At 59.5% G+C, this 27,761-nt stretch overlaps 2 protein-coding genes across 9 annotated transcripts in view; one reads left to right on the forward strand and one right to left on the reverse strand.

Moving 5' to 3' along the window:
• On the forward strand, positions 1-23,988 carry ZXDC (ZXD family zinc finger C). 4 transcript variants are annotated; one of them, XM_088831826.1, is made up of 11 exons: positions 13-890; positions 3,103-3,255; positions 3,340-3,418; positions 4,179-4,309; positions 10,544-10,714; positions 13,732-14,378; positions 15,204-15,266; positions 15,718-15,802; positions 18,877-19,001; positions 22,685-22,786; positions 23,657-23,895. In XM_088831826.1, the coding sequence occupies exons 1-11, from the start codon at positions 50-52 to the stop codon at positions 23,741-23,743; spliced, it is 2,484 nt and encodes an 827-aa protein (XP_088687952.1). In that variant the 5' UTR covers positions 13-49; the 3' UTR covers positions 23,744-23,895. The 4 variants fall into 4 exon arrangements, with proteins under 4 accessions (XP_055269382.2, XP_055269380.2, XP_055269381.2 ...); XM_055413407.2 differs by lacking the exon at positions 15,204-15,266 and having other exon boundaries at positions 1-890; positions 18,877-18,986; XM_055413406.2 differs by lacking the exon at positions 15,204-15,266 and having other exon boundaries at positions 5-890.
• SLC41A3 (solute carrier family 41 member 3) overlaps positions 23,982-27,761 on the reverse strand; it is a 23,773-nt gene continuing 19,993 nt past the window's right edge. For all 5 annotated transcript variants that reach the window (XM_055413412.2, XM_055413410.2, XM_088831828.1 and 2 more), the window contains 3 exons: positions 26,731-26,865; positions 25,611-25,759; positions 23,982-25,043 (listed from right to left, as the gene is read on the reverse strand). In XM_055413412.2, coding sequence (XP_055269387.1) covers positions 24,834-25,043; positions 25,611-25,759; positions 26,731-26,865 — 494 coding nt within the window. In that variant the 3' untranslated portion in view covers positions 23,982-24,833. The remainder of the gene's footprint in view (positions 25,044-25,610; positions 25,760-26,730; positions 26,866-27,761) is intronic.

Consider the following 27,761-nt stretch of genomic DNA (forward strand, 5'->3'; position numbering starts at 1 on the left):
CGGGGCGGTGCTTCCGGCGAGGCGGTGGCTGGACGCGCAGCGGCCCAAGATGGACGCGCCGGCGCTGCTCTCTGCCGCCGCCCCGGACGCGCTCGGGCCCCAGCTCGGCGGGCGCCCCGGGCGGCCCCGCAGGGCCCCGGGCCCCGCGCGCCGCCGCCTGCTGCTGCTGCGGGAGCCCGAGGGCGGCGCGCGGGGCCCGCGCTGCGGGGAGGCCGGGCCGCCGGCCGCCGGCGGCGGCGACTCTCTCGTGCTGCTGCTGGACGTGGCGCGCGGCGCGGCCGCGGCCCCGGGGCGGCGGGAGCCGGAGCCCGAGCCGCGCGCCGCCTCGAGCCCGGCCGGCCGGCCCGCGCCGTCCCCCGGTGCCGCGCCCCTCGGCGGCCCCCAGGACCTGCTGGTGCGCCTGGAGCGCGGCGTCCTTGCGCTGGCCGCTCCGTCCCGGGGCCCGCCCCCCGGCCAAGAGGCCGCCGGCCCGGCCGAGGCCCGCCGCGCGCCCGCCGGCCCCGGCTACCGCTGCCCCGAGCCGCAGTGCGCGCTCGCCTTCGCCAAGAAGCACCAGCTCCAGGTGCACCTGCTCACGCACGGCAGTGGCCAGGGCCGGCGGCCCTTCAAGTGCCCGCTGGACGGCTGCGGCTGGGCCTTCACCACGTCCTACAAGCTCAAGCGGCACCTGCAGTCGCACGACAAGCTGCGGCCGTTCGGCTGCCCGGTGGGCGGCTGCGGCAAGAAGTTCACCACCGTGTACAACCTCAAGGCGCACATGAAGGCGCACGAGCAGGAGAGCCTGTTCAAGTGCGAGGTGTGCGCTGAGCGCTTCCCCACGCACGCCAAGCTCAGCTCGCACCAGCGCAGCCACTTCGAGCCCGAGAGGCCGTACAAGTGCGACTTTCCTGGTGAGCGGCGCGGGCGGGGCGCGGTGTCTCCTTTCCTCCCGCCCCGGGGTCGCGGCGGCTCCCGGACCCCGCTTGGCTGCGAAGTAGCTCGAGGAATCTAGGAGCCCTCCCCCGGGTGCGGGTGCGTCCGCTGAGCGAGACCACAAGGCGTCTTCCCACCGACGGAGCCTGAGGCAGGTCTGGTCACTGAGAAACGCTCAGTCCGGCTTGCGGGCGCGCGCCCGGGGCTGCAGGAACGCTGGGTCGCCGCGCAGCCGGGGCGAGACATTAGGGCTCCCCAGGGGTCATCACCCGGTGCGGCGCATCCGCCTTTTAGGCCGTTAAAACTTTTGTTTCGTTTGGACTTCGTGGTTGTGTGAAGTTCTGAAACTCGTCTTCATCTTCAGATGGAGACTCCCGGCGAGGTGGGTCCGGTGGGTGGGTGTCCGTGAACTCTCCGCTCCAGCAACGGAGGGCGTGTGCCTGCGAAGGCGGGGCTTGGGGGCCGGGGCCGGCTGCGGAGCCAAGGCAGAATGTGGGCAGGTGGGAGGCTTCTGGAGGGCCTTCCTTAAAAGAGAAGCTGGAGTGTGCGCCCCGCGGTTGGTTGATGTGCTGTGGACCGGGAGTGCGCTCCGCATAGGGTCCAGGTTACGGAAGTGTACTGGAATGAGGGATCTTGAAAGAGCGGAAGAAAAGTCAGATGTTAGGGAATTCTCTCTGACCTTCCCCTGTGCCCTGTGCACCCCGTCTCCTTGGAGAGCCTGGCTGGAGGGCGCACTCTGCCTCTGTCCGGGCCTCGGCTCCTGAGGGTGGCTTACAGACCGCTCTAGTGAAAAGCTCAGAGGGCGTCCATCTGATCACAGTGCTAGCAGGGTCAGGGATCCACGTGCTTTGGGCACGGGGTCACCCTGGGGGTTTTGAGGTGAATGATCTGTGGGGTGTCTGTCCCGGGTGGGCAGAAGGAGGAGAGGGACCAGTGGAGTGTTCCAGACCGCAGGGGCCTGAGGGCTGACTCAGGTGGAGGCTGTGGGTCGCTGAGTGGCTCCAGGTAGGGAGGATTGAGGCGCTGGGTCCGGTGGCTTCTCTGTTGGTTGGCGGAGGGTGCATCTTGCTGAGGCAGATTCCAACTTTGCTTGTTTAAAAGTGTCTGCCTGACCGAGGGGCAGCCAAAGTGAGGATTGGCCGGGGCCGCTGGGGAGAGACAGAAGTGTCTGTGAGGAAGGGTTGGGGGGGGCGTTTGGGGAGATGAGCGTTTCCCCGCTTGGTGTCACTGCAGAGAGGAGGGGCACCGGGCTTTGCGCCCGTGGCGGCCCCGGGAGGGGCCATAGCGCCCACCGCTCACGGGCATCTTGCAGCCTCGTGGGTCCTGCCGGTGTGAGCACTGACCTTTTCTGTCGAAGGAGAGCTGGTTGTTTAGTAGCTAAGTCGCGTCCAGCCCTGCTTCTCCATGGACAGTGTGCTTTTTCTTCCAGGCTCCTCTGTCCATGGGATTTCCCAGGCAGGAATACTCGAGTGGGTTGCCATTTCCTTCTCCAGGGGATCTTCCTGATCGAGGGATCAAATCTGGGTCTCCTGCATTGCAGGTGGATTCTTAACCAGGGAGCCATCAGGGAAGGAGCTGATGACTTCTGTCTCTCCCCAATGGAGAGCTTAGTGATGTTCGAAGCCCGTGGGTCAGCCCGGGTTGAAGATGCAGGTGGGAAAAGGCCATGTAAGCGCAAATGAGCCCGGTGACTCGTGACAGAGCAGGAAACCCTGAGGAGATGGGCCAGAGGGAGGAGCTCGCGGCAGGGGCCCGTCTGCCTCTGGGAGGATGCACAGGGTTGGCGGGGTCGGGGGGGGGGGGGGGGGTGCCTGACTCCGCAGGTGGGAGAACCTCAGGTGTTACTGCAGTGGCTGGCAGCCCTTTCAGACTCGCCAGACAGAATCTGGTTTCTTAGTATCTGGTTCATCTTGTTGGGTTTAATGGGTTGTTGAGTTCCCACCACACCCGGAGGGTCTGTCGTGCTGAGCTGGGAGCTGATGGCTGCATCGAAGGACGATCAGGTGGCCACCTGGGGCAGGTGGCCTGTGAACTGCCCTGAGCCACCCCGACTTCAGCCTCCAGGGAGGCCCCCGAGTTGTTCTCCTCCTGTCTGCCCCGGGGCCAGCAGAGCCCGGGGCGGTGACTGGGTTAGCTCTGTAACGAGCCTTCTGTCCCGCCAGTGAGCAGGCTCTGTGTTTCTCTGTTCAGGCTGCGAGAAGACATTCATCACCGTGAGCGCTCTGTTTTCCCACAACCGGGCCCACTTCCGGGAACAAGAACTTTTTTCCTGCTCCTTTCCTGGATGCAGCAAACAGTACGACAAAGCCTGTCGCCTGAAAATCCACCTGAGAAGCCATACAGGTACCGAGCCAGGGACGTCTGGCCCCCGCCCGCCATCTGCGCAGTTCCCGGGTGTAATCACAAGGCGTTGTTTTTCTTTCTAAGGTGAAAGACCTTTTATCTGTGACTCTGACAGTTGTGGCTGGACCTTCACCAGCATGTCTAAGCTCTTGAGGCACAAGAGGTAACCTTTACATTTGCGTTGAATTCTTCGTTTTGAAAACGAGTGAGTTACTGGTCAGTAGCAGAAGCCTGTGGATGGGATAATCTGTGGATTTAAGTTATAAAAAACAAGTGTGGATAACTTGGGAAATTCAGAAAGTTATAAGGAAAAACCACACAGAATCCGATCACTTAAAGTTAGTTTTTTCTGTGTGTACTTGTTTTTAAATTTAGTTAGTATGCTTAACATTCAGTTTGGTTTTTAGAAAAGTTAAGGTTACGGACTTCCCCTTCCTCGTGCCGTCATCACCTCCGTGGTTGTGCTGACCCTTGAGGGACTGGGCCTTGGCAGGTGGCCCTCGGCGCTTGGCCTTTGTCCCGTGTTCGGCCTCGCAGCAGCTCTGATGCTGAATTGCTGGTCCTCCTGTTTTGCCTGGGGACCCAGAGAGCTGGGAGCTGTTCTGTCCTGGCACAGCCGGGGCTGAGGGACCTACGTGGAGAAAGGCGGTGTGCGTGTCAGGCGACATGCCCTGCCGCGTGTGTGTGGTAGCGGGCGGCTGAGCGGGGAGGCGGCTGCTCCTTCCTGCTGGAAGCTCCGAGTCTGACTATGGTCGGCTCCATCAGGAAGGAGGACTTCTGCCTGTGAGGGCTGGAGACCAAATCCAGGCTCTGCTGAGCTGTGTCGCGTTCCCCTGTGTGAGAGCTCGTGGTGGGTGCATCTTGCAGAGCTGTGGCCGCGGTGGTGATGTGCGTGGTCACCCTCACTGCCATCTGTCCTGCAGGAAGCATGACGATGACCGCCGGTTCCCCTGCCCCGTCGAGGGCTGTGGCAAGTCGTTCACCCGGGCCGAGCACCTGAAGGGCCACAGCGTCACCCACCTGGGCACCAAGCCCTTCGCCTGTCCTGTGGAAGGTGGGTGTGAGCAGCCCCATGGCCACCTGGCGCTGCGGGTGGAAGCGTCTGAGGTGCCATGTGGGCCAGGGCATGGGGTGGCTCGGCTGGTCTTAGCCGGGGTGTGCGTCTTGGGAGCAGAGCAGGGTGCTAGCAAGCAGGTGCAGAGTCCAGCTGCTGGGCCCAGGGCCAGGGCTGTGGCTCTGCCGAGTCCCCGCTGGCTGGACGCTCATGAGGATTTGGCGTCATCCTGTGGGGAGAGTGCCCTTCGAAGGAGACACTGCAGACCCACTTGAGGCTGAGCGTTTCCTGGGATGTAGCAAAGGTGCCCTGGTGGTCTGACCAGACACAGAACTGCGTCTCTGCAGGGCTCCAGTTGGGGGGCGGGCCACAGGCGCACAGCTAACGTGTGGGGTGCTGGGGATGTGGCGGCAGTCACCCAGACTGTGCTGGGGTGGGAGCGTGGCTCCCAGGAGCTGGGGAGGGGTTGGAGACAGAAGTGCCGGTGGCGGGCTGAGGACGGCCTGGGCCTGGGGGGGCTTCTCCCGGTGCAGGTGTGTGCGGCCCCCTGGGAGGGCGGGCAGGAGTGGGGGTCCGCAGGGCAGTGTGTTGCTGGAGGGTTGTTGCTGCCTCTCCCTTGGGCGGGGTGCAGCGTGAGGGCTGTGGGAGTGTCTCTGTGAAGAGGTCACGTGCATCTCGGTAGACCGCGACACTTGGGAAGAGCTGGTCATTGACACATGTGGATGCGCGCGTGCTGCTGGGCGTCAGGGAAACCCAGGCAAAAGTGAGACCCTTTGGGCTGGCCAAAAGGTTCCTTCAGCTTTTAAGTAAAAATAAAAGACACGTTTCTCACATTCACCAAGAACTCTACTGAATTCGTTACTCACCGTTTTGTTCAACTACCTTTTGGCATTTTTCAGCCTGCATCATAATTCCGTCTTCCCCAAACTTTTTCCCCCCACGTAGCATTCTTTATTTCAGGGTCTCGTAGCCCAGTAAGAACACGGCTGCTGGCATTCACAGCGTTTGGGGAAGCCCTTGTGTTCCCCGCCAGCCGTGCTCTCTGGTTCATTTGCAGCAAGGACGTCAAAACAAATGCAGCTTGGACAGTTGTTTCCGTTTTGGTTAGAAACCGGAGCCTCCCATTTTCCCACGTTCTGCAGTAGCCTCATTCCGTACCAAACCAGTCAAACAGAAGGCGTCTTCATTCAGGTCCTGAATGCACGCCCATCTTCCACTGGATGCAGGGAGTGGTGGGTCATTGGAAAACCGCTTGTGTCAGCAACTCTTATGAATCAAAGTTACATTCTTGCGGTGTAGTCCCATCAACAGGCCAGCATTTCCTTGTGCCCCTGTTCTTTTTTCTTTAGCTTTTCATTTTATCTGGGAGGCCACCTAGTTAGTCCTTAGCAGTGTTGTGAGAGTTTCAGGTAGACGAGGAAGGGACCGGCCACACACGCGCGTTCCTTCTCCCCCAGGCCCCCCTAGGTGACCCCGTGACCCTGAGCGGGGCCCCGTGTGCTGTGCAGTGGGGCCTTGTTGCTCACATGTGTGAAACACACAGCGTGTGCACGGGGCGCTCCACCCCCTCCCCCGTCCTCCCTCGGCGCCCGTAAGCTCGACAGGCACGCCCCACACCGCCTTTATCTGTTCCCCTGTCGACGGACAGCTTCCCTCCACGTCCTGGCTCTTGCAGGCAGTGCTGCAGTGAACACTGTGGTGCGCATATCCATTTGGATCATGTTTTTCTCCAGATATATGCTCCTGAGTGGGGTTGCACGGTCTTACGGTGGCTCTGTTTTTAGTTGTTTAAGGACCTCCACAGTGTTGCATAGCGGCTGTACTAGTTCCCATTCCCACCAACAGTGTAGGAGGTTCCGTTCCCTCCACGTCCTCTCCTGCACTTACTGTTTGTGGATTTGGTTAGTTGTGTGTGCCTGTGCGGGGCCTCTGTTGCCACGCGGGCTCTTCTCTAGTTGCGGCGAGCAGGGGCTGCTTATCGCTGTGGGGTGTGGTGGCTTCTCTCGCTGTGGCCCATGGCCTTCAGTGGTTGCAGCTCCTGGGCGCTGGAGCACAGGCTCAGCAGTCATGGCACGTGCGTGGCCTTAGTCACTCTAGGACGGGTGGGATCTTCCCAGGCCAGCGATTGAAGTTGACTCTCCTGCATCGACAGGCGGCTTCTTCGCCACTGAGCCGTCAGGGAAGCCCGGTTTGTGGATTTTTTGATGATGGTCCTTCTGAGTGGTGTGAAGTGGCGCCTCACTGTAGTTTTTATTTACATTTCTCTGATAATTAGCGATACTGAGCATCTTTTCATGTGCCTCTTGGCCATCTGTATGTCGTCCTTGGACAAATGTCCATTTAGGTCTGCCCATTTTCTGGTTGGGTTCTTTGTTTTGATGATGCTAAGTCTTAAGAGCTGTTTATAAATTTTGGAGACTGAGCCTGTGTCAGTTACATCGTTTGCAAATATTTTCTCCCTTTTTGTGGGTTGTCTTTTTGTTTTATGGTTTCCTCTGCTATGCAGGAGCTTTTGAGTTTAATTAGGTCCCCCCTTTTTTTTTTTATTTTTGTTTTTATTTCCATTATTCTGAGAGATGGATTGAAAAAGATACTGCTGCAATCCATTTCAGAGGATGTTCTCTGTTTTCCTCTAGGAGTTGTATAGTGTCTAGTCTCAAATTTCGGAGAAGGCAGTGGCACCCCAGTCCAGTACTCTTGCCTGGAGAATCCCAGGGACGGGGAGCCTGGTGGGCTGCTGTCTGTGGGGTCACACAGATTCGGACACGACTGAAGCGACTTAGCAGCAGCAGCAGTCTCACGTTTAGGTCTTTAATCCATTTGGAGCTTATCTTTGTGAATGGTGTAAAAGAATGATCTAATTCTTTTTTAATTTTTAGCATGTAGCCATCCAGTTTTCCCAGCACCATTTTTTGAAGATTGTCTTTGCAACGTCGTGTGGTCTTGTCTCCTTTGTTGCTGCTTAATGGCCTGTTTAGTGTGTGGGTTTGTTTCTGGGCTTTCTATCCTGTTCATTGATCTGTTTCTATATTTCTGCCCGTACCTTACTGTTTTGATGCCTGTATCTTTGTAGTGTAATCCGAACAAAGTCAAGGAGCTTGAGTCCTCCAGCTCTACTTTCCTTTCTCAAGATTGTTTTCATGATTCAGGGTCTATTGTGTCTCCATTACAAATTTAAAAAATTTTTTTGTTACAGTTCTGTGAAAAATGTTGTTGGTGATTTGATAGGGATTGCACTGAATCTGTAGATTGCCTTGGGTAGTATTTTGTCATTTTGACAGTATTGATTCTTCTGCTCCGTGGATGTGGTATATCTGTTTGTATCTTTGCTTTCACCAGCATGTTATAGTTTTTGGAATACGTGTGTTTTGTCTCTTTAGGTAGGTTTATTCCTGCATAGTTTATTTTTTCTAATATGATGATAAATGGAATTGTTCCTTGAATTTCCTTTTCTGATCTCTTGATGTTAGTCTATAGAAATGCAGCAGGTGGCTGTGCATTAATTTTTTAACCTGCAACTTCACCAGATTCCCTGGTGAGTGCAGGCAGTTTTCTGGTGGCATCTTTAGGGTCTTCTGTGTGTAGTACCGTGTCATCTGCAAAGAGTGACAGTTTGCATTCTTCTTTTCCAGTTTTGAGTTCCCTTTGCTTCTTTTTCTTCTGGTGGCCCTGGCTAGGACTTGCAACACTGTACTGAACAAAAGTGGGCAAGGGTGAGCATCCTTGTGTTTTTCCTGGTCTTGGAGGAAATGCTGTCAGCTTTTCACCGTGTAGTGTGATGTTAGTTTGTTGTGTGAAGTGAAGGTTTGCTATATATGGCCTTTATTATGTTGAGGTTTGTTCCTTCCGTACCCACCTTCTGAAGTGTTTATCATAAATGGATGTTGGATTTGTCAGAAGCTTTTTCTGCATCATTGAGATAATCATGTATTTTATTCTTCCACTGTCGGTGTGGTGTGGGTCCTGAAAACCCTTGCATCACTGGGAAGGATCCCACTAGATTGTAGTATGTGACCCTTTTAATGTGCTGTTGGATTCTGATTGCTCATTTTTTATCTCTTTGAGCAAAGAGCTCTTCTAGATGCCTTTTGCAGTCTTCCAGGGAATTGAAATTTCTTCCACTGAGAGAGTTTTGTGCAGATCAAGTAAATGGACCTCTGAAGGTGCTGTGTCTGGTCAGTAGGGAGGGTGAATCAGAGCTTCCCAGCCGAGCTGTGACGGTTTTTGTCTGGTCATCAAAGAAGCACACGGTGTTGGTTATCCAGGGAAGAGCATGTGTTTTCTGTCACCCGACTCCACACACTCTTTCCTTGAGTGCTGCTTTCACTTGGTCTTGTTGGGAGCAGTACTCGCTGGAATGAATCGTCTGGTTTTCTGGAAGGAGCCCGTAACAGAGGACTCCCTTCCAGTCCCACCATATTCACTCCATCGCCTTCTTGGGTGGAGACCGGCCTTGGTGTGGCGGGTGGCGGCGCGTGTCACTCACCCCAGGGCCTCTTCCGCTCCACAGTCTTGTACGGTATGCGCTTGTCGTCGCTTGTCACAGTGTGCTTTAAGAGTGGAAAGTTTTCATTATGTTTCAGTGGAGAGTCCCATGTAGTATATCGTCAGCGAGGTTTGTGTGTGTGTGGAACCCAGGCATCAGAGCTGTGAACATCGCCAAGGCGGCACAGATGGCTCTCATGGCGCGCTGCGGGTGTTTCGAGTGAGTCTGCTGTCCTCCCGTGGGTTCCATTGGCTGTTCTGAGAGTGTGAGTTTGGTTGCTTTCAACTTCAGCCGATCTTCCCAACCGTGGAGCACCGTCCAGCAAGGAGTCTCCACGTTTGAGCAGCCACTGCACCTTCTCTGTACACTGCGCAAATCTCTTTCTGCGTCTCAGCTGCATTTTTATTTTTCTCGAATAACAAAGCACGATATGCTGGACTTGTTCCTTTCCCTCCGTCTTCAGTGTTAGAATGGCCACACACTCACCGGTCTTCGTGCCTTTTTGGTTTCTTTTTATGCACACCGATTTGACCGCTGTCACAATACAGTCTAACAAAATTGTCTGGATGAAGTCATAGACAGCGAAGCGCTCCTATAGCCATCTTAGGGAGAAAGTCGAACAAACCCTTTGGCCACCCAGCATCGTGTTCCCTGTTGAACCTTCTGGCAGGAGCCGGGAGGATGTCCCTGCTGTGGTCAGGCCGGTCCTCAGGAGAGCGGTGTGACCGGAAGTGTGCTCAGCACCACTGCCGTGTGGCTGGCCTGTCTGAAGGTCCTGGCTGGAGAGGTGGGAGCCCAGCATGCCCACCCTGGGAACCCTGGGCCTGAGGCCAGAGGGGTCTCTTCTGTTTCTTGTGTTTCCCAAGTGCCCTGTCCTGAGTCTGACCTCAGGAAACAGGTTTGAAGTTTTGTTTGCAAATGACCTCAGTTCAGAATTCATCTCAGAGGCAGCCGACCCTGGCTCCTGCGGCTGTGTCCTTGCTCCAGAGCCTCTTTCCCTGTAAGAGCCCCTCATGTCCCGAGCCATCCTTCCTGACCCGGGAGCCCCGTCCCATCCCCACTTTATGGACAGACAGCACATGCGGGGCCATCCGCAGACGCTCGGCCTCAGGCCTTCATGGCTGTGACGGGCCTGCCCCTCGTCACCTCGAATGTGACGTCTCTCCTGAGACCTGTTCCTGCCCCGCAGGCGGACGCTGCCCTCAGGCCCGGTGCTGGGCAGCCCAGCCCTGTCCACCTTGGTGGGCTGCTGTCCCCCTCGGTGAGGGCAGCTGGCCACCTACCGCCGTGCTGAGACGGCGATGGGGCCTGGCCATGGAGGCTGGGCGACGGTCTCTGCAGGTTTGCTGATGTCCCTGAGTCCCAGCACCGTCCATGCTGTGCAGACCCTGGTGGGCATGGGCCACCAGCCAGGCAGGCCTAGCTCTGGGCCCCTTCCTTCTGGTTCCTGGCCGTCTGCCCGACCCACCTGGCAGTGGCTTTTCAGTGGTGACACGGGAGGAGGTCGCTTCTGGGGTCAGTGGGGATGATCTGCAGCCTGGATGTCACAGGGTCATGGGTTTTCTTCCAGTAACAGCATAGCAGCGGTGGTCGGTGTGACCTTGGCGGTGCAAGGCGGGAGATGTTGGCGTGGCCCCCGAGGCTGGGGGAGCAGTCACATCCGGGGCACGTGCGGCTGTCAGGGTGTCTCGGGTTGCTGCCCGGGGCAGGGGGCCCTGGTGCCTCACGCGGCTGTCCTCTCTCCCCAGGGTGCTGTGCCAGGTTCTCGGCGCGGAGCAGTCTCTACATCCACTCCAAGAAGCACCTGCAGGACGTGGCTGCCCCAAAGAGCAGGTGTCCGGTGTCCAGCTGCGACCGGCTCTTCGCCTCCAAGCACAGCATGAAGGCCCACATGCTCAGGCAGCACCGCAGGCACCCAGGTGGGCCCCTGGCGGCCCAAGGGTGTGTGCCGGGTGCAGCCGCGCGCTGTGTCCTGGGTGCCCAGCCCAGGGTGCGTGGCTGCCGCGCCCGCGGCCCCGCGTCTGCCTGTGCTGCCCTGACCCTCTCACCTCGGGCTTCCCCCGCCTCGCCTGGGCAGTCAGGGCTCCTGAAGCTCACCTTTACCTCATCCTGTGTGCCGAGCTGCCCCTCCACTGCCCCGTCCCCTCCAGCTCTGCCTGTCCAGCCCTGCCTGGGACTTCGTGGGGACAGGACAGACTGTTCTGGATGAGCGCGGGGGCAGAGTGCGAACTGCGATGAGTCCTGCGGTGACTCTGCACACGGCCCTGGCCGTCCTGTCCCCCGGGCGCTGGGCACTTGGCAGCCTGGCTTTCCGACCATGAGCCCAGGCCCCCAGGCGTGGCGTGCAGGGGCTGGGTGGCCGGACAGCAGCTGCTCCCTGGAGCCTGGTGGTGTGCTGCTCTTGCAGCGCCTCGAGGGAGAAGTCCTAGCTGCAGTCACCTGACCAGCTGCCGCTGGACTCTGCTCGGGGCTGCCTGCCCTCCTTGGAAATAGCCCCTGCCCAGCTCTGTGACCCTGGGGGGCGAACTGGAGTGCAGGGCATGTGTCAGGAAGGGGACTGGGAGTGTCCACGTCTGTGACGCGACGTGGTCTCGTGTCGGGCGTCGATGTCCTGGGTCTGTGAGATGACATGGTCTTGTGTTGGGCGTCGATGTCCCGGGTCTGTGACATGACGTGGTCTCGTGTCAGGCGTCGATGTCCTGGGTCTGTGAGGTGACATGGTCTTGTGTTGGGCGTCGATGTCCCGGGTCTGTGACATGACGTGGTCTCGTGTCGGGCGTCGATGTCCTGGGTCTGTGAGGTGACGTGGTCTCGTGTCGGGCATGGACGTCCACGTCTGTGAGGTGACGTGGTCTCGTGTCGGGCGTGGACGTCCTGGGCCTGAGAGGGGACGTGGTCTTGTGTCGGGTAGGTGAGGGAGTCTGTTGTGGGTAGGCAGGGATTCATGGCTCGACGTGACTGTAGGTGCTGGGGAGTATGTGTCTGTCGTGGAGGAGCCCTGCCTGGCCCTGGAGGGGTTGGGTCCCCTCACGGTGGTCCTGGGTGGGGTCACACTGGATGGAGGTGAGGCAGGGCAGTGCTTTTGTGGAGGGGGCTGGTTTCCTTCATGTGGTCGGTGTTAATGTTTGTGTACGGGTTGTGGATATGTGGCTCTCGCACATGGCAGGTCTCCAGTAAACTCTTACGGAATTAACAAAATGCTAAATAGAAAATTTATGAGCAAGTTGGGTTTCTTGATGTTTGCCTGGATTCAGTTCAGTTCAGTTGCTCAGTTGTGTCTGACTCTTTGCGACCCCATGGACTGCAGCATGCCTGGCCTCCCTGTCCATCACCAACTCCCAGAGTTCACCCAAACTCATATCCATTGAGTCAGTGATGCCATCCAGCCATCTCATCCTCTGTCCCCTTCTCCTCCCGCCTTCAATCTTTCCCAGCATCAGGGTCTTTTCCAATGAGTCAGTTCTTTGCATTGGGTGGCCAAAGTATTGGAGTTTCAGCTTCAACATCAGTCCTTCCAATGAACACTCAGGACTGATCTCCTTTGGGATGGACTGGTTGGATCTCCTTGCAGTCCAAGGGACTCTCAAGAGTCTTCTCCAACACCACAGTTCAAAAGCATCAGTTCTTTCGTGCTCAGCTTTCTTTATAGTCCAACTCTCACATCCATACATGACCAATGGAAATACCTTATTGTCGTTTTTGATCTTTTCATAGGGAGCTGACTGAGCAAGGTTATCTAGGAAACTGGAAAGTTTTGAGAAGGAGACATCTTTCCATTTTTATCATCTTCAGAGAGTCCCTACCGTCTCTCCAGAATGTTCCCTGGTGCTGAGTGATCGTTGAGGCCCCGGTGGGCGGGCCCAGCGTCTAAGCTGCATAGCAGCACAGCGCAGGCAGAGGCTCTCCACGTGGCTGTCCTTTGTTTGCTCGGAGATGGCGTCTGTGGCAGCTTTCCTGCCTGGGTCCCCACTGGAACCTTGTAGCTGCTCTGCCGCAGCATCCATGGGGCGGTGTGAGCTTGGGGTTTGCTCCAGGTTGGGGGTGCTGGCCGCTTTAGGAGAGGCCTGTTGCAGCCCCGCTGGCTCCTCTGCCAGATTCTCATGGTCCTGTCTTCCTGGTGGCTTGGTCCTTGGTGAGTGCTCGCCAGGATTTGGGATGGTGGGTGTTCTTGTGTCTGAACTCCAGTGTGAATGTTCAGTGACATCATTTAATGTCTGCATTGTCCCTTCCCCCACGGGTGAACTCAGGCTGGCGTTCCTTCACCGAGGAGCAGTTTACTCGAGTGCTGGGCACAGATGCCGCTGTGGTCAGGGGAGGCCGCTTGGGGGCCAGGCCTGTGTCTGCTGTGGGGTGGGGGCGTCTGGAAACAGGACAGCTCTCCAAGCCCGTTGGGATCTGCTCCATCCAGGGGGCCACGGCCGGGGCTCAGTGCACGGGGCCTACCATGCATCTCTGCAGGCCTGCCGGCCAGCTGGTCCCAGCCGTCCTCCCCGTCCTCCCCTCTCAAGCTCGGGAGAGGTGGAGAGCACGCTGAGAGGTGGCCTGACACGGCCGACCCCAGAAGAGTCCCCGAGCTGCGGGGTTAGCGCGGCCTGAGGTCAGTGGTTCATGCTGTTTGAGGGGCTTGGTCTCCACGGGCGCTGCAGGGCCACGCGAGTGAAGGGGAGCGAAGCCTGAAGGACTTGGGCTGAAACCTTCTCTCGCTGTTACTTGGGGAGCTTCAGCGGCCAGGGGAGGACCTGGGGACTCAAGGCTCTGAGTCCCCGCGCGTCGCCGGCGGCTCCTTCCTGCGGAGTGTGGCGCCTTCGGGGACCGGCAGGGGCTCTGGGGACGGGGCGGGGCGTCCGTGTCCCTTTGGTGTGTCATGTCCGCATCTGAAGCACAGACGGCCCTCTCGTCTCTGGTCCCACGGTCACCAGTGTCCCTTCCTTTTCAGACCTCTTCCCTCCGCTGGGGGCTCCGAGTACACTGACGCCCGGCGGTGACCCTGGCAGCCCCGGGCAGGGCGAGTTCAGCCACGTGGACCTGGCGGTCCTCTTCTCCGACCCGCCGGCCGATGGCAGTGCCGCCCCTGGGGCCCCCGACGCAGCGCTGGGCGCTGGGCTCCTGACCGTCGACGTGACTCCTGTGGGCGCCTCTCTTGGAGCGGACCTCCCTGCCGGTCAGGCCTCCTTTGGGCCAATGGACCCACTGGTCTTGGTGGCCCACGGCGATGTCCCGCCTGGCCCGGACAGCCCCCTCGTTCTTGGGACGGCAGCCATGGGTTTCCAGCAGGGCGGCCTCGCCGCAGACGACATGCCGGCCATGGGCGCAGGGGCCCTGGGCTGTCTGGTGGCCGTGCCCGTGAAGAACTTGGGTCAGGACCCCCAGGCTCTGACCCCGAGTGGCCCCCGGGGAGCCAGCAGTGCTCCGGAGCCGCTGGTGCCCATCAAGGTGGAGCCAGACTCACCCCCCCGCCCCCAGCCCAGCTGGCAGCAGGAGCCAGGCCAAGGGGCGTCGCGGCCTGCGGAGTCCAGCCCCATGGAGGAGCGCGGTCCTCGGAGAGACGCCAGGCTCGCGGCGGGGACCGGCGGCTTCTACCTGGTATGAGGCGCCTTGGGGTCGCCAGCTCCTAGCTCGGCTCCTGCCCCACCGTGCGGTGTCCTGGATTAACCCTCTACTGCAGATGCTTCCTAGGGGCTTGCGGGAGCACGGACCTCCGTCTACAAGTCTGGAAACCTGAATTCCTGTCTCAAATCTGGAACGGACTAGTGTTTATGACCTTGAGCAAATCATTTAACTTGTCCGAGCCTTCAGTTGTCAGTTATTTCTGAAATGAGGGGCTTCGACACAAAGCACTTTTCGAGTGCTGTGGTTCTGGTGATAATGTGTCTTTTCCTGAGAAAAGCTGGGATGTTCATACTGTTGAAATGTCCTGGTGCTTGAGCACATCGCATAATGGCAGGTCCTCAGACGGAGTCCTGACCGAGAGGAATTGCGACATCAGTGGTGTCTAAAGGTTTATGGACGTGAAAACCAGGAAAATTACCAGTTAGAACTGACGAGGAAAGGAGAGTGGCCTGGGCGTTCTGTCCCTGGAGGTGATGACGGCGTCTCCACCCGTGAGGCTGCCGTTAACGTGTTACGGCTGCGCTGGCGTCAGTTACGTGCTCCCTGCAGCTTAGCGGGCCTCAGAGCCTTGGGAGTCTTGCCTCGGCCTCAGGTGGGAGCAGTCAAGTAGGTTTCTCTTTGTGGTGCAGGTTAAATTCGATAGTGATGTTTATGTTCAGAAAGTTAAATCTTACTTGGCCACGGTTTAATGGAGAGCTAACCTGTGGAGCCAGCGTCCACTGTGAGGGACGCAGCAGTGGCCGAGGCCCAGGGCCAGCTGCGCGTGAGGCTGACCCCGACCCTGTCCGTTCTTGCTAGCTGTGTGGCTGGGGCCAGCCCGGTGTCTGGAAGCCCGGAAGGCGCGCGGAGAGGGGCCCGCAGGTAGGCCCGAGCCCCCCGGGGTTGAGAGTCAGCTCTGTCCTCACGGCGCTCCCAGCCCCGCGCCCTCGGATGGGGTGCTCGGGGAAGCCCCAGCCTCCCTGGCTTCGCCACCTGAGGCCCCCCGTGCAGCCCCAGTCCCGAGCAGGTGGAGGGCTGTCCTGAAGCTGTGGGGCGGTGGTCGGGTCCTGATCACCAGGACTCGGGCTCTGTGTTCTAGGCAGCAGAGGGGTCTTCGGCTCACGACAGGCGGGTTTCCGTGTGAGGTGTTTCATACGTTTTAGACTCCGGAGGAATAAGCGTTGGTTCTGTGGATCAGAGTCACGTCGCAGCAATGACTCAGTGCCCCCGTCGCCTGACGTGGTGTTCGATCTCTGACCGTGAAACGGACCCTGTGCTCAGTCGCCCCCCTGCTTTCGGGTCCCGACTGACGACGCCTTTTTTTTGGATTCAGGAAGGTGGAGGCTCAGCGAGAACTGATTGCCAGTCCGTCCAGCGAGCCAAGGAGAAGAAGCAGAGAGGCGCCGGGAGCCGCGCTGGTGAGGCTGCGTGTGCTGGGCCGGGGCATTGGGTGTTGCGGGCGGGGCCTGGACGGGGTGGGGCCCGTGGAGCTGCTGGGGCAGCGGCTGTAGGGCGGTTTTCTTTCTCTGTTGCTGTTTTCGTTAATACTTCAGCGTTATCTTTTTAGAAGCTAGGACACTTGCAAACATATCAGACAGGGTCATCACTCGGTTAGACGTTACCAGCTTGATTTTCTTTCAAGTTGGCGTCTAGCACGTGTCCAGTTTTCAGTCGTAAACACCGTGAACGTTTGTGCCTCTGTTTGTTCGTGTCGCCCGGGGAGGCTTTGTGTCTCGGGCCTTTACTTGCGTGCACCTTCTCCCTCGCCCTGGTCCCTCCCCTGTGTGTGTGTGTGCGCTCACACTTGCTGCAGAGCTGGGGCAGTGTGCCTGTCGGCGTACAGGTCCTTGTACCGCGTGTCTCCAGTCACCCGACTGGAGGCTGGGCCTGGCGAGTTGGGCTGGGGGCTCTGTCCGGCCCCCGAGGCCTGGGCTCTGGGCCTGCCGATTCCCCAGGGCTGCAGAAGACGCTGATGTCCCCCCACTCACTTTCAGCTAGAAGACTTCTGCTCACGCAGGAAGGTCAGCAGAAATGTCCCCGAATCTACCTGTGTTCAGGACAGCGAGCCTGCTGGCTTGTCCGTGCCCTCCAGGGGTGGTTGGGTATGTTTGCCTGCTCAGTGATTCAAGCACTGTATTGGCTTTCAAGGGAAGTACAAGTCTGGAGCCTGCCAAGTGTCCAGGCTTCCCACGTGAGGCGGGGGGAGCGTCTCCTTGAGTGTGAAGGCTCCCACCCCCACCGCCACCTCCACCTCCAGCTCGAGGCCCGAGAGCCAGCAGGAGGAGGAGCGTAAGTATGGGTTTTTCCAGAGCCCCGGGCCAGCCGTGTATTTCCCTGGAGCTTTGATTTTGGTGGAACTGCAGACACATAGAAACACGCTTCCCTGTGCTTTGTCCCCGGCCATGGTGCCTGACACGTCACCTTGCCTCCCCCATGTGGACCTGTCCTGAGATCATGCATTTCTACACGGCTGGGGAAGGGCCGGGCCGTGGTCCACTGACCGCTCAAATGTTCTCTGCACGGGAGAGGGGCCCCTGGGTGAGAGAGGAGAAGGGGTCCTGGGTGAGAGAGGAAGGGGTCCCCCAGGTGAGGGGTGGGAAGGGGGTCCCCAGGTGAGAGAGGGGCAGGGGGTCCCCCAGGTGAGGGAGGGGAAGGGGGTCTGGGTGAGGGAGGGGAAGGGGGTCCCCCAGGTGAGAGAGAGGAAGGGGTCCCCCAGGTGAGGGAGGGGCAGGGGCCCAGCTGCGCGCCCTCCGTGCCAGCGGCAGTGGCTCCTCTGACAGTGACTGACATCTGCGGGGCGCGGGCCCTCACGCAGGCTGCAGGCGTGCTGGAAGGAGGGTCTGTGTGACTTCGCTCAGTTAAGTGTGTGCTGACTTAGCGGGCAGAGCTGACCAGGCTTGATCTCGTGAACACAGTGACGTACTAGTCGCTGACCAAAACTGGAGTTGTTTTTGAGTCCCACGGACCCATCTGCCACTGAATGTGAAGCAGACCCTCAGTCATGACATCAAGAGGGAGCCAGGGCGTTTCCGATCTGTGCGCGTGATTCCCCTTATTCTCCTGTTTAAGCAGCACGTGTGCCCACAGTCGTGCGTGAATGGATCCCAGCTGGGGTCTCAGAGGTAGCAGGGCTTGTGCCGTGTCATCAGTGTCCAGGAGAGGGGGCTCAGACTCACCGCATCTTTATGATGTGACTTGGTAATGAGTAGGAGAGGCACATCGTGTCAGCCTTGCCTACTTTATAAAAAGTTGGCCGTGCTGGGTCTTAGCTGTGGTGTGCGCGGGCTTAGCTGCTTCACGGTGTATGGGATCTTAGTCCCCCGACCAGGGATTGAACCCCCACCCCCTGTATTGGAAGGCAGATTCTTAACAACCAGAGGCATCCCCACATGTTGTCTGCTTTTAAAAGTAGCGTCAGAAGACGCATTACGTGGGGCGTGCCTTCATTTATTCCACAGTGGTTTCACGACAGGGGCTTGATGCGCTTTGAAACACGAGTTGGCACGCAGGTATGTCCACGTGATGTAAAATGAAGTCAGACCCTCCAGTTATGTCTGACTGTACCACGTGGGCTTCGTCCAAAGCAAATGAGCTGAGTCTGCAGCTGCAGAGTTGGGGTGAAGGTATGTTTAAAGCACGTGAGCGTTTCGTTAAAAAATTGTTTCGACAAGTTTCCAAGCTCACACAGACACGAGCTGCCTGGGAGCACACCGGCAGTGCCCTCCTCCAAGCGTCAGCGGGGTTTCCCCTTTGATGTTTCATAGTTTGCAGTGTAATGTCTTCCCAGTGGGTTTGCACTACTGATAACTGCAGCAGTAACTCAGCTTTTCACATGAACATTCACTCCTAGAAAGTGCACTTAAACTTTAAGTGGAATTCCCATTTATGGACATGTTCATAGCAGGGAAGTGTGCTGGGGTGATGGAAGTCTTGAAAGCATGATGGGGCTCCTGTAAAATTCCAGCGGAGGCCAGAATGTGGACCCAGAGGCCGCGTGGGGGCCAGGGTGGGGCGTCTGCAGTGAGCCCCCGCCTGTGTCCACCAGTCGCCCAGGCACCTCGCCCTGGCACCCCTGCACCCGAGCACGTCTGCCCGTACCCTGCTCCCCATGCCTGCACCCACCCTCCCAGGGTCAGGGAGAGTGGGCAGTGGAGCCAGCTGGGGCCGTGTTTCTGCATCAGAGAAACCCTTTCTGGGGTTAGGAAACTCTGTCTGGTCAATGTTTTTTTAAGTGTATTGTTATAAAACCAAGACAGTGATGGTTTTTGTGGAGGAAGTTGGACCGAAAGAGCAGCTTAGCAGGTGTTGGGGTGGCGGGTGGGGGAGGCAGCTGCCGTCCGTCCTTCTCCCAAGAGCGCTGTGCTCCACGTGTCAGGGACCCCACGTGCCCCTGGCTGGTGGTTGTGCAGGGTGAGGCAGGGTCCACCCCAGAGGGCAGGGGCCCACGCGCCGTGTGCCTGGAGGATGCAGGAGGCCATGCTCTGTGTTTCAGGAGCCATCGGGGAGCCTGCACCAAGCCCGGGGGAAGGGGGCATCTGTGCTGGCCCGGGAGCCTGGCTGTGGGGCAGCCTCACCGTGCCCGGTGCCCTGCCGTGCATCCAGGTACAGCTGCTGCAGGTGAGAGCATGCACGACATACACACAGACAGACGGACACACACCCAGAGGGACACATGGACACACACCCAGAGGGACACACAGACACACACCCAGAGGGACACACGGACACACACCCAGAGGGACACACGGACACACACCCAGAGGGACACACAGACACACACCCAGAGGGACACACGGACACACACCCAGAGGGACACACGGACACACACCCAGAGGGACACACGGACACACACCCAGAGGGACACACGGACACACACCCAGAGACATACACGGACACACACCCAGAGAGACACACAGGCACACACCCAGAGAGACACACAGGCACACACCCAGAGACACACACAGATACACACGGGCACACACCCAGAGAGACACACAGACACACACCCAGAGAGACACACACCCAGACACACAGAGACACACACGGGCACACACCCAGAGAGAGACACAGACACACACAGAGACACACATGGGCACACACCCAGAGAGACACACAGACACACACCCAGAGACATACACAGACACACACCCAGAGAAACACACAGACACACACCCAGAGAGACACACAGGCACACACCCAGAGAGACACACAGGCACACACCCAGAGAGACACACAGGCACACACCCAGAGAGACACACAGGCACACACCCAGAGACACACACAGATACACACGGGCACACACCCAGAGAGACACACAGACACACACCCAGAGAGACACACGGACACACACCCAGAGAGACACACAGACACACACCCAGACACACAGAGACACACACGGGCACACACCCAGAGAGAGACACAGAGACACACAGAGACACACATGGGCACACACCCAGAGAGACACACAGACACACACCCAGAGACATACACGGACACACACCCAGAGAGACACACGGACACACACCCAGAGGGACACACGGACACACACCCAGAGACATACACGGACACACACCCAGAGAGACACACGGACACACACCCAGAGAGACACACGGACACACACCCAGAGGGACACACGGACACACACCCAGAGGGACACACGGACACACACCCAGAGGGACACACGGACACACACCCAGAGACATACACGGACACACACCCAGAGACATACACGGGCACACACCCAGAGACATACACGGGCACACACCCAGAGAGACACACGGGCACACACCCAGAGACACACACAGATACACATGGGCACACACCCAGAGAGACACACAGACACACACCCAGAGAGACACACAGACACACACCCAGACACACAGAGACACACACGGGCACACACCCAGAGAGAGACACAGACACACACAGAGACACACACGGACACACACCCAGCGAGACACACAGGCACACACCCAGAGAGACACACGGACACACACCCAGAGGGACACACGGACACACACCCAGAGGGACACACAGACACACACCCAGAGACATACACAGACACCCAGAGACACACACGGACACACACCCAGCGAGACACACAGGCACACACCCAGAGAGACACACAGGCACACACCCAGAGACACACACAGATACACACGGGCACACACCCAGAGAGACACACAGACACACACCCAGAGAGACACACAGACACACACCCAGACACACAGAGACACACACGGGCACACACCCAGAGAGAGACACAGACACACACAGAGACACACATGGGCACACACCCAGAGAGACACACAGACACACACCCAGAGACATACACGGACACACACCCAGAGAGACACACAGACACACACCCAGAGAGACACACAGGCACACACCCAGAGAGACACACAGGCACACACCCAGAGACACACACAGATACACACGGGCACACACCCAGAGAGACACACAGACACACACCCAGAGAGACACACAGACACACACCCAGACACACAGAGACACACACGGGCACACACCCAGAGAGAGACACAGAGAGACACAGAGACACACATGGGCACACACCCAGAGAGACACACAGACACACACCCAGAGACATACACGGACACACACCCAGAGAGACACACAGACACACACCCAGAGAGACACACAGACACACACCCAGAGGGACACACGGACACACACCCAGAGACATACACGGACACACACCCAGAGAGACACACGGACACACACCCAGAGAGACACACGGACACACACCCAGAGAGACACACGGACACACACCCAGAGGGACACACGGACACACACCCAGAGGGACACACGGACACACACCCAGAGGGACACACGGACACACACCCAGAGACATACACGGACACACACCCAGAGACATACACGGACACACACCCAGAGACACACGGGCACACACCCAGAGACACACACAGATACACATGGGCACACACCCAGAGAGACACACAGACACACACCCAGAGAGACACACAGACACACACCCAGACACACAGAGACACACACGGGCACACACCCAGAGAGAGACACAGACACACACAGAGACACACACGGACACACACCCAGCGAGACACACAGGCACACACCCAGAGAGACACACGGACACACACCCAGAGGGACACACGGACACACACCCAGAGGGACACACAGACACACACCCAGAGACATACACAGACACCCAGAGACACACACGGACACACACCCAGAGAGACACACAGGCACACACCCAGAGAGACACACAGGCACACACCCAGAGACACACACAGAGATACACACGGGCACACACCCAGAGAGACACACAGACACACACCCAGAGAGACACACAGACACACACCCAGAGAGACACACAGACACACACCCAGACATACAGAGACACACATGGGCACACACCCAGAGAGAGACACAGGCACACCCAGAGGGACACATACAGAGACACACACGGGCATACACCCAGAGAGACACACAGACACACACCCAGAGAGACACACGGGCACACACCCAGAGAGACACACACACACACCCAGAGAGACACACAGGCACACACCCAGAGAGACACACAAGCACACCCAGAGAGACACACAGGCACACCCAGAGGGACACATACAGAGACACACACGGGCATACACCCAGAGAGACACACAGACACACACCCAGAGAGACACACACGGGCACACACCCAGAGAGACACACAGACACATATCCAGAGAGACACACACAGAGACACAGACACACACCAGAGGGACACACAGAGACACACACGGGCACACACCCAGAGGGACACACCCAGAGACACAGACACACACCCAGAGAGACACACAGACACACACCCAGAGGGACAGACACAGACACACACCCAGAGGGACACACACAGGTACACACCCAGAGGGACAGAGACACACACGCAAACACCCCCCCACCCCGTCTGTCACGCTGCGGAATCCACGCTTTCCCTGGTCAGGATCTGGCCTCCGCACCTGGCGGGACGCGATCACCTTCAGCCTTGCCTTCCGGGGCTGGCAGGAGATGGGAAGGGGAGAGGCGTCCACGTTGAGGACACGCGTCTCTGATTGGCACGTCTTCACTGAGTGCCTCTGTCCACGGTTTTGGGCCTCGGGGCTGAGTGGGGCAGGGGGGGCAGGCAGCTGACCCCTGGCCCTGGTCAGCGTGGGCCTCGGGCCTCCCCGGAAGACGGGCTGGGCCAGCGCGGCCACGTCTGGGGGTGGCCTCCTGGGGCTGGGGTCCCTGACGCAGTGCTCTTGCTTCTGCAGGACGAACCCTCAGGGGACGGGGCCTTGCCCCTGGCGCTCAGCCCACAGCCTCCCGCCTTCCACCCCCTGCTTGCTGTCGACCTGCCCATCTATGTCCTCCAGGTTCGGTGCCCCTGTTCTCTGGGTTGGCCGAGCCCCATGAAGCTTTGACTCCCAGGCTCATCCCTGAGGTGGACTTGCCCTGGGTCCCCACTTGGCCAGGGTGTTTTCTGGAAAAGGGGATGAGGGTTTGAGCAGTAGAGGCTGAGCTGCAGCTCAGGTTCACGCGTCTTAGTGGGTGAGGTGGGATTTCACATATTCAAGTTCAGGTGTTCAGGCCTGTGAGAGTTGGGCTAGCTGGGTTTCAGCCTATGCAGAGATAGGCCCAGAAAGGTTAAATGGTTTGCTGGAGTCAGGGGTTAAGCTGCATGTGGGTGGCAGTGGATAATTCAGATTTGGATAGATAAGCATGACTTCTGTGCTTTATCAGATTTGAAACACATATGTAAAAATCAGACAGTAACTTTGGTTTTCTTATATTCAACCTGGGCTTTGGCATTAGAAGTGGACATTGGATGGAGCTTGGAGGCCCCTGGTCACAGCGTCCAGAAGGCCTCACAGTGTCCCTCTGCCCACGGGGCGGCCCGCGTCCTGGGCTCCTTCCTGGGGTGGCAGAGGGTGGGCGGTGATCAGTTTCCATAGTGGCCTGGAGCCCGGTGCCAGGGCGGCTCCCTGGAGGTGGCGGCTTGAGGAGGGGGTCCCCTCTCTGATTAGAATGGACCCATCCATGCAGGGCCGGCCGGGGCTCCGAGAATGGAGTCCAGGCGGATAGGGACTCCGGGGGCACATGGTGGGGTTCCCACCTCTGAGGGGGCTGCGGCGGGAACGGAGCTCCCCGCTCTCCTCACTTTTGGTGCTGGTAGAATCTTCTCCTTGATGCGACACTTGCTTAAACTGGGGGAAGGTGAGCTCACCGCTGTGCTCGCTTTGCAGGAGGTGCTGCCTGCGGGCGGAGGTGCCACAGGACCCGAGGATGCGCTGTGCTTGGGAGGTGTGGCTGGTCTGCGGGCCCGGCCGTGATCCACCCCGCCGGGCGGCCAGGCCCCTTCTTCAGAGACTCTGGGGCACCGTGCTGGGTGTTTCTGTTCCGCTCCATCAGGGACGGTTGGGGCTGGCCTCCCACCCCAGCTGCGAGAGCAGCTGCTGGTCTCCTGCTCCGCCGAGGGCGGCCCCTGAGGACCCGGGGGCCCCAGCCGACAGGTCGAGGACGTGGACGGCCCCCCTGGCCCAGCTGCAGCCCCCACACCGGCCAAGTGTCGAGTTAAACTCACAGAGTGAGTTTTCTTAGTTTTTATTTGGGCGTCGGTACCTCATGGCAGCCAACAGTGGTTTGCAAAGCTGTTCCCCGAGCGCTGAGGCGCGTGCCGAACCCTGGCACTCAGGTGCGCGTGTGCGTGTGCTGGCTCTCAGCACGGCCCGCCCTGCGAGAGGACACAGCCCCGGAGCCGCTCCTGTGCCTTGCGGGCGTTGTCGTTCAGACACTGCTGGTTCTCACCCTGCTCTCTGTTCATCTCCTGAGGGGGCCTGGGCCTGTGGGAGCAACCCCACTTCCCATTGACCCCAGTATCCCGTGGGGGTGGGGGGCTGTATCCGCATCTGCAGGTGGATCTCAGCCGCCCCACCCGCACCTTGGCTCCCTGCCTGTCCAGAGCACCCTGGACACGCAACCTCCGGGCCAGGGCTGGACCTTTGTCCCCCGAGTTGCTCGGGACCGGCTTCCGTTTCCCAGGCACTGAGGTCCCAGCTGCTGTTGGGCCCAGCTCCTCATGCGAGTAAATAAAAGTTTTTGTAGCCGGAAGCTGGGCATTCTTTCTCTCAGCCGCAGCTCTCGTATCCTCGTGGTGCAGGGCCAATCCCCTCCCCTCAGGGTGGGCTGGGGGTCCGGTCTCACCTTTACCCTTCTCCAGGGGTTTAAATCTAAGCAGAGGTTTCTGCTGAACACCAGAGACGCTGGGAGCAGACGGGGAGGACGGCCTGTGGGCTGAGGGTCCCGCCCCCTCGCGCCCTGCCCCTGGCACATGTGTGCTGGGCAGAGGCCCGCCCAGCCCCAGGGTCTGGCCGGAGGAGCCGCGTCAGGTCTGTGGGCGCGAGGGAGGGGGCTCCTGGGCCCCTAGGAGGGTCCAGGCGCCGGGTCCAGGGGGCCGCCCGGCTGCACCCCAGTCCGCAGCAGCCCGTGGGTGAGGAAGCATAGAGCCAGCAGGCCGGTGCCCAGCAGGTCGCCCAGCCCTGTGAGGTACGGGATGCAGTGGTCGTCTGGGTCCAGGGCCCGCCGCCACGCCAGCCGGACAGCCACGTCCGCCAGGTGTAACAGGACCATCACCTGCGTGGGGAGAGGTGGGGTGACGGCTGCGCGGGAGGGGCCGCAGGCCTCCGGGTGGGGGTGCAGGGGGTGTGCTGCCCCGGGCCCCGTGCCAGCCCCGGCTCCCCTCGGCCCCAGGCACGGCTCTGCCCGGAGCCTCAGGCCAGTTCTACCTCTTAGGCTTGTTGGGAGCCTGTGTAGAGGCACACTGTGTGCAGTCAGGCCTCAGGCCCCGAAGCCGCTTGTACAGGCCGTCCTGCCCCGGTGCCACTCTAAACGGCCTTCCAGGCTCCCTACATGCCCTTTGGGGTCACAGCTGTGCTGACACGCCCTCACGGGGCCACCCCCAGGGCCTGAGCAGGTGGGCTGCCAGCAGAAGCCCACACGCACCTGTAGGAGCCCCTGGCTGGCCCTGCCCATCGCAGGACCCACCCTCCGCCACTGCGCTGACCCTGCTGAGGAGGCACGAGTAGTGCCTCTGGACACGGCCCCTGGGCCAGACCAGCTGACCGAACCGCCAGGAGGCAGGGACTATGTCCCGCTTGTCCAGGGACCCCTCCTAGGATGGGGCGCGGTGCCCGTCCTTACCTGGACTAGGCCCGCCAGCAGGTACAGGAGCACAAAGGTCCTCTCGCTCGGGACTGACTGGCTTTCCAGCAGGGAGACGATGGAGAAGAAGACCAGGTGGCCAGGAACCACGAGCGCCAGCAGGACGCGGGCCGACGTGGCGCTGATGTCTGCGGGAGGCAGGGCCGTGGCTGAGCGGCGGCTGCAGAGGCCCGGGCAGGAGACTGCAGCGTGGCAGCCACACGCGTCACGGAGCTGCTGCGTGTTCTCCCCACGGGTGCAGCCAGCGCTCCTGGGAGCTGGCCTTGGAGCAAGAACAAGCAGGATCGAGCCACAGCAGCAAGCAGGGCGACTGGGAGGCGACGTGACCCGCTGTGACGGGAGGTGGCCGCAGAGGCCCCAGCACAGGCAGTACCCACAGCGGCTTCCGGAGGCTGCCGTGCAGACGCGCTGGGACCAAGGCCAGGGAGCCCTCGGCATGGTCCTCAGCGGCTGCGCGCGTGGCTCCGAGACTGCAGGCTGTAGAGCCAGCCTGTGACGTGAGGGTCTCGTCGGGCAGAAGGGGGTCTCAGTGAGAGCCAGGCTCCATCTGCTCTGAGTTAACACAGCGTCTCATCAGCTAGGTGGGGAGGGCGACACAGTCGCGTGGATGTAACCGTAAAACACCCTGGGGAGGCTGCGCCAGACCTCTTCACGGTGACAAACCATATGAGGCCTAATTGTTAAAAAGGATCTTTTTAAAAACCAAAAAAAGTTACAAAGGGAAAAAGATAGTTGTTACTATTGGCGTGTGGCGTGAAAACTCAGGAAAATCCACTGAAAACTAAGAACTACACATGACATTCCCCCCCAAAGCCATGTGCTGTGACCTGACCCCCAGGGGAGGAGTTAGAGGCGACGAGGTCACCGGGCGACCCTCATCCCGTGGAGCACTGGTTCCTGCAGAGGCGTCGAGAGCTCGTCTGTGCATGGGTGGCAGGTCAGACAGGGCGGGGCAGATGGCCCATCCTGGGGCCTGGATGGCACGCCTTGGGTGCAGGGGCCTCCCCTGTGCTGGGGGTCGGGCCTGGTGACAGGCTCCAGTGATGCCATCCTTGAAAGAAACAACAACATGGTCGTCCCTGGAAGGCCCCAGACCCACCTGAGCTGCAGAACGTGGAGCAGGGGTTGGGCCAGCATTTTTTCATCCAGAGGGGCAGGACCCCGGGCGTGCTCCACAGGTGCAGGTGCGTGGAGATCCGGCTGGTCTGAATGGCCACCAGGTTGCCACCAACGCCTGTAAGACAGCCCGGTTTCCCCCTTGACGTCCGTCTCGGAGCCTGTCCCTTATTTTAAGCTCAGCTCCTCCAGGAAGCCTCCCTTGGCCGATTCAGCACTTGATTTCCTCTCTTTCCCTCGCACTTGACCACATGCGTCGTCTGGCTCCAGACCAGGCAGCTGGGACCTCGCGAGGGAGGCGTCCAGGCAGCAGCAGGGTCCCCTTGACAGGGCGCCTCTGAGCGAAGTGGGTGTGACCAGCAGCCGCATATCTCAGTGGCTGATGCCCGTTTGCAGGGTGCAGGGGTGGGGAGGGAGGGAGGGGTGGTCTCAGGAAGCCGCTCGAGGAAGGATCCAGACTGCGGGCACGTCTGAGGGAACGTCAAGGCCAGAAAGAGGAGACAGGGCTGGGTGGGGCAGGGCACACGCAGCCAGGCTGGGCTTGAGGGGCTCCTGGCGTCAGTGGGAGCTGAGCGTGCCAGGGCCAGAGGCCACAGGGCTCCTGCGGGCGCAGGTTGGGGGTTGGCCCCCAACCACAGTCCCTCCCCTATTCTGTCACCCCAGCCCTGGAAGACCCCTCCCTGGGCCCCCCAGGGTGGAGGCCAACTGCCTGGGCTGCTCCGGAGGATTCTGAGGACGGCCAGGGCAGAGATGGAGCCCACATGGCCCACTGTCCGGATTCCTGGTGGCACTGGCTGTGCCCCACACCACTCCCCACTGCCCAGCTCGTCTCCCTGTGGGGCCCGGTGCTCGCCCCCCTGCAGACGCTGAGCGGGGACTCTGGGGGCCTCCAGGATGTGAGCCAGTATGTCGCAGCCTCACTGCTCAAGGAGAAGATGGGAACCTGGGCCTTTAATTGTAAATGTCCGAAAACGTTTCCAGTGCCGTCAGTGAATCTAAAAGGGAAGCCGTGTG

This window comes from Moschus berezovskii, chromosome 24 (genome assembly GCF_049115385.1).
Source record: "Moschus berezovskii isolate FMDL1 chromosome 24, NW_MosBer_1.0, whole genome shotgun sequence".
Lineage (NCBI taxonomy): Eukaryota > Metazoa > Chordata > Mammalia > Artiodactyla > Moschidae > Moschus > Moschus berezovskii.

Bases quoted from the DNA above. Each gene is read 5' to 3' on its own strand.
- ZXDC (XM_088831826.1), top strand. From the start codon at position 50: ATGGACGCGCCGGCGCTGCTCTCTGCCGCCGCCCCGGACGCGCTCGGG. The intron at 10,715-13,731 runs GTGGGCCCCTGG...CTTCCTTTTCAG, and splicing joins GCAGCACCGCAGGCACCCAG to ACCTCTTCCCTCCGCTGGGG. The intron at 19,002-22,684 runs GTGAGAGCATGC...TTGCTTCTGCAG, and splicing joins TCCAGGTACAGCTGCTGCAG to GACGAACCCTCAGGGGACGG.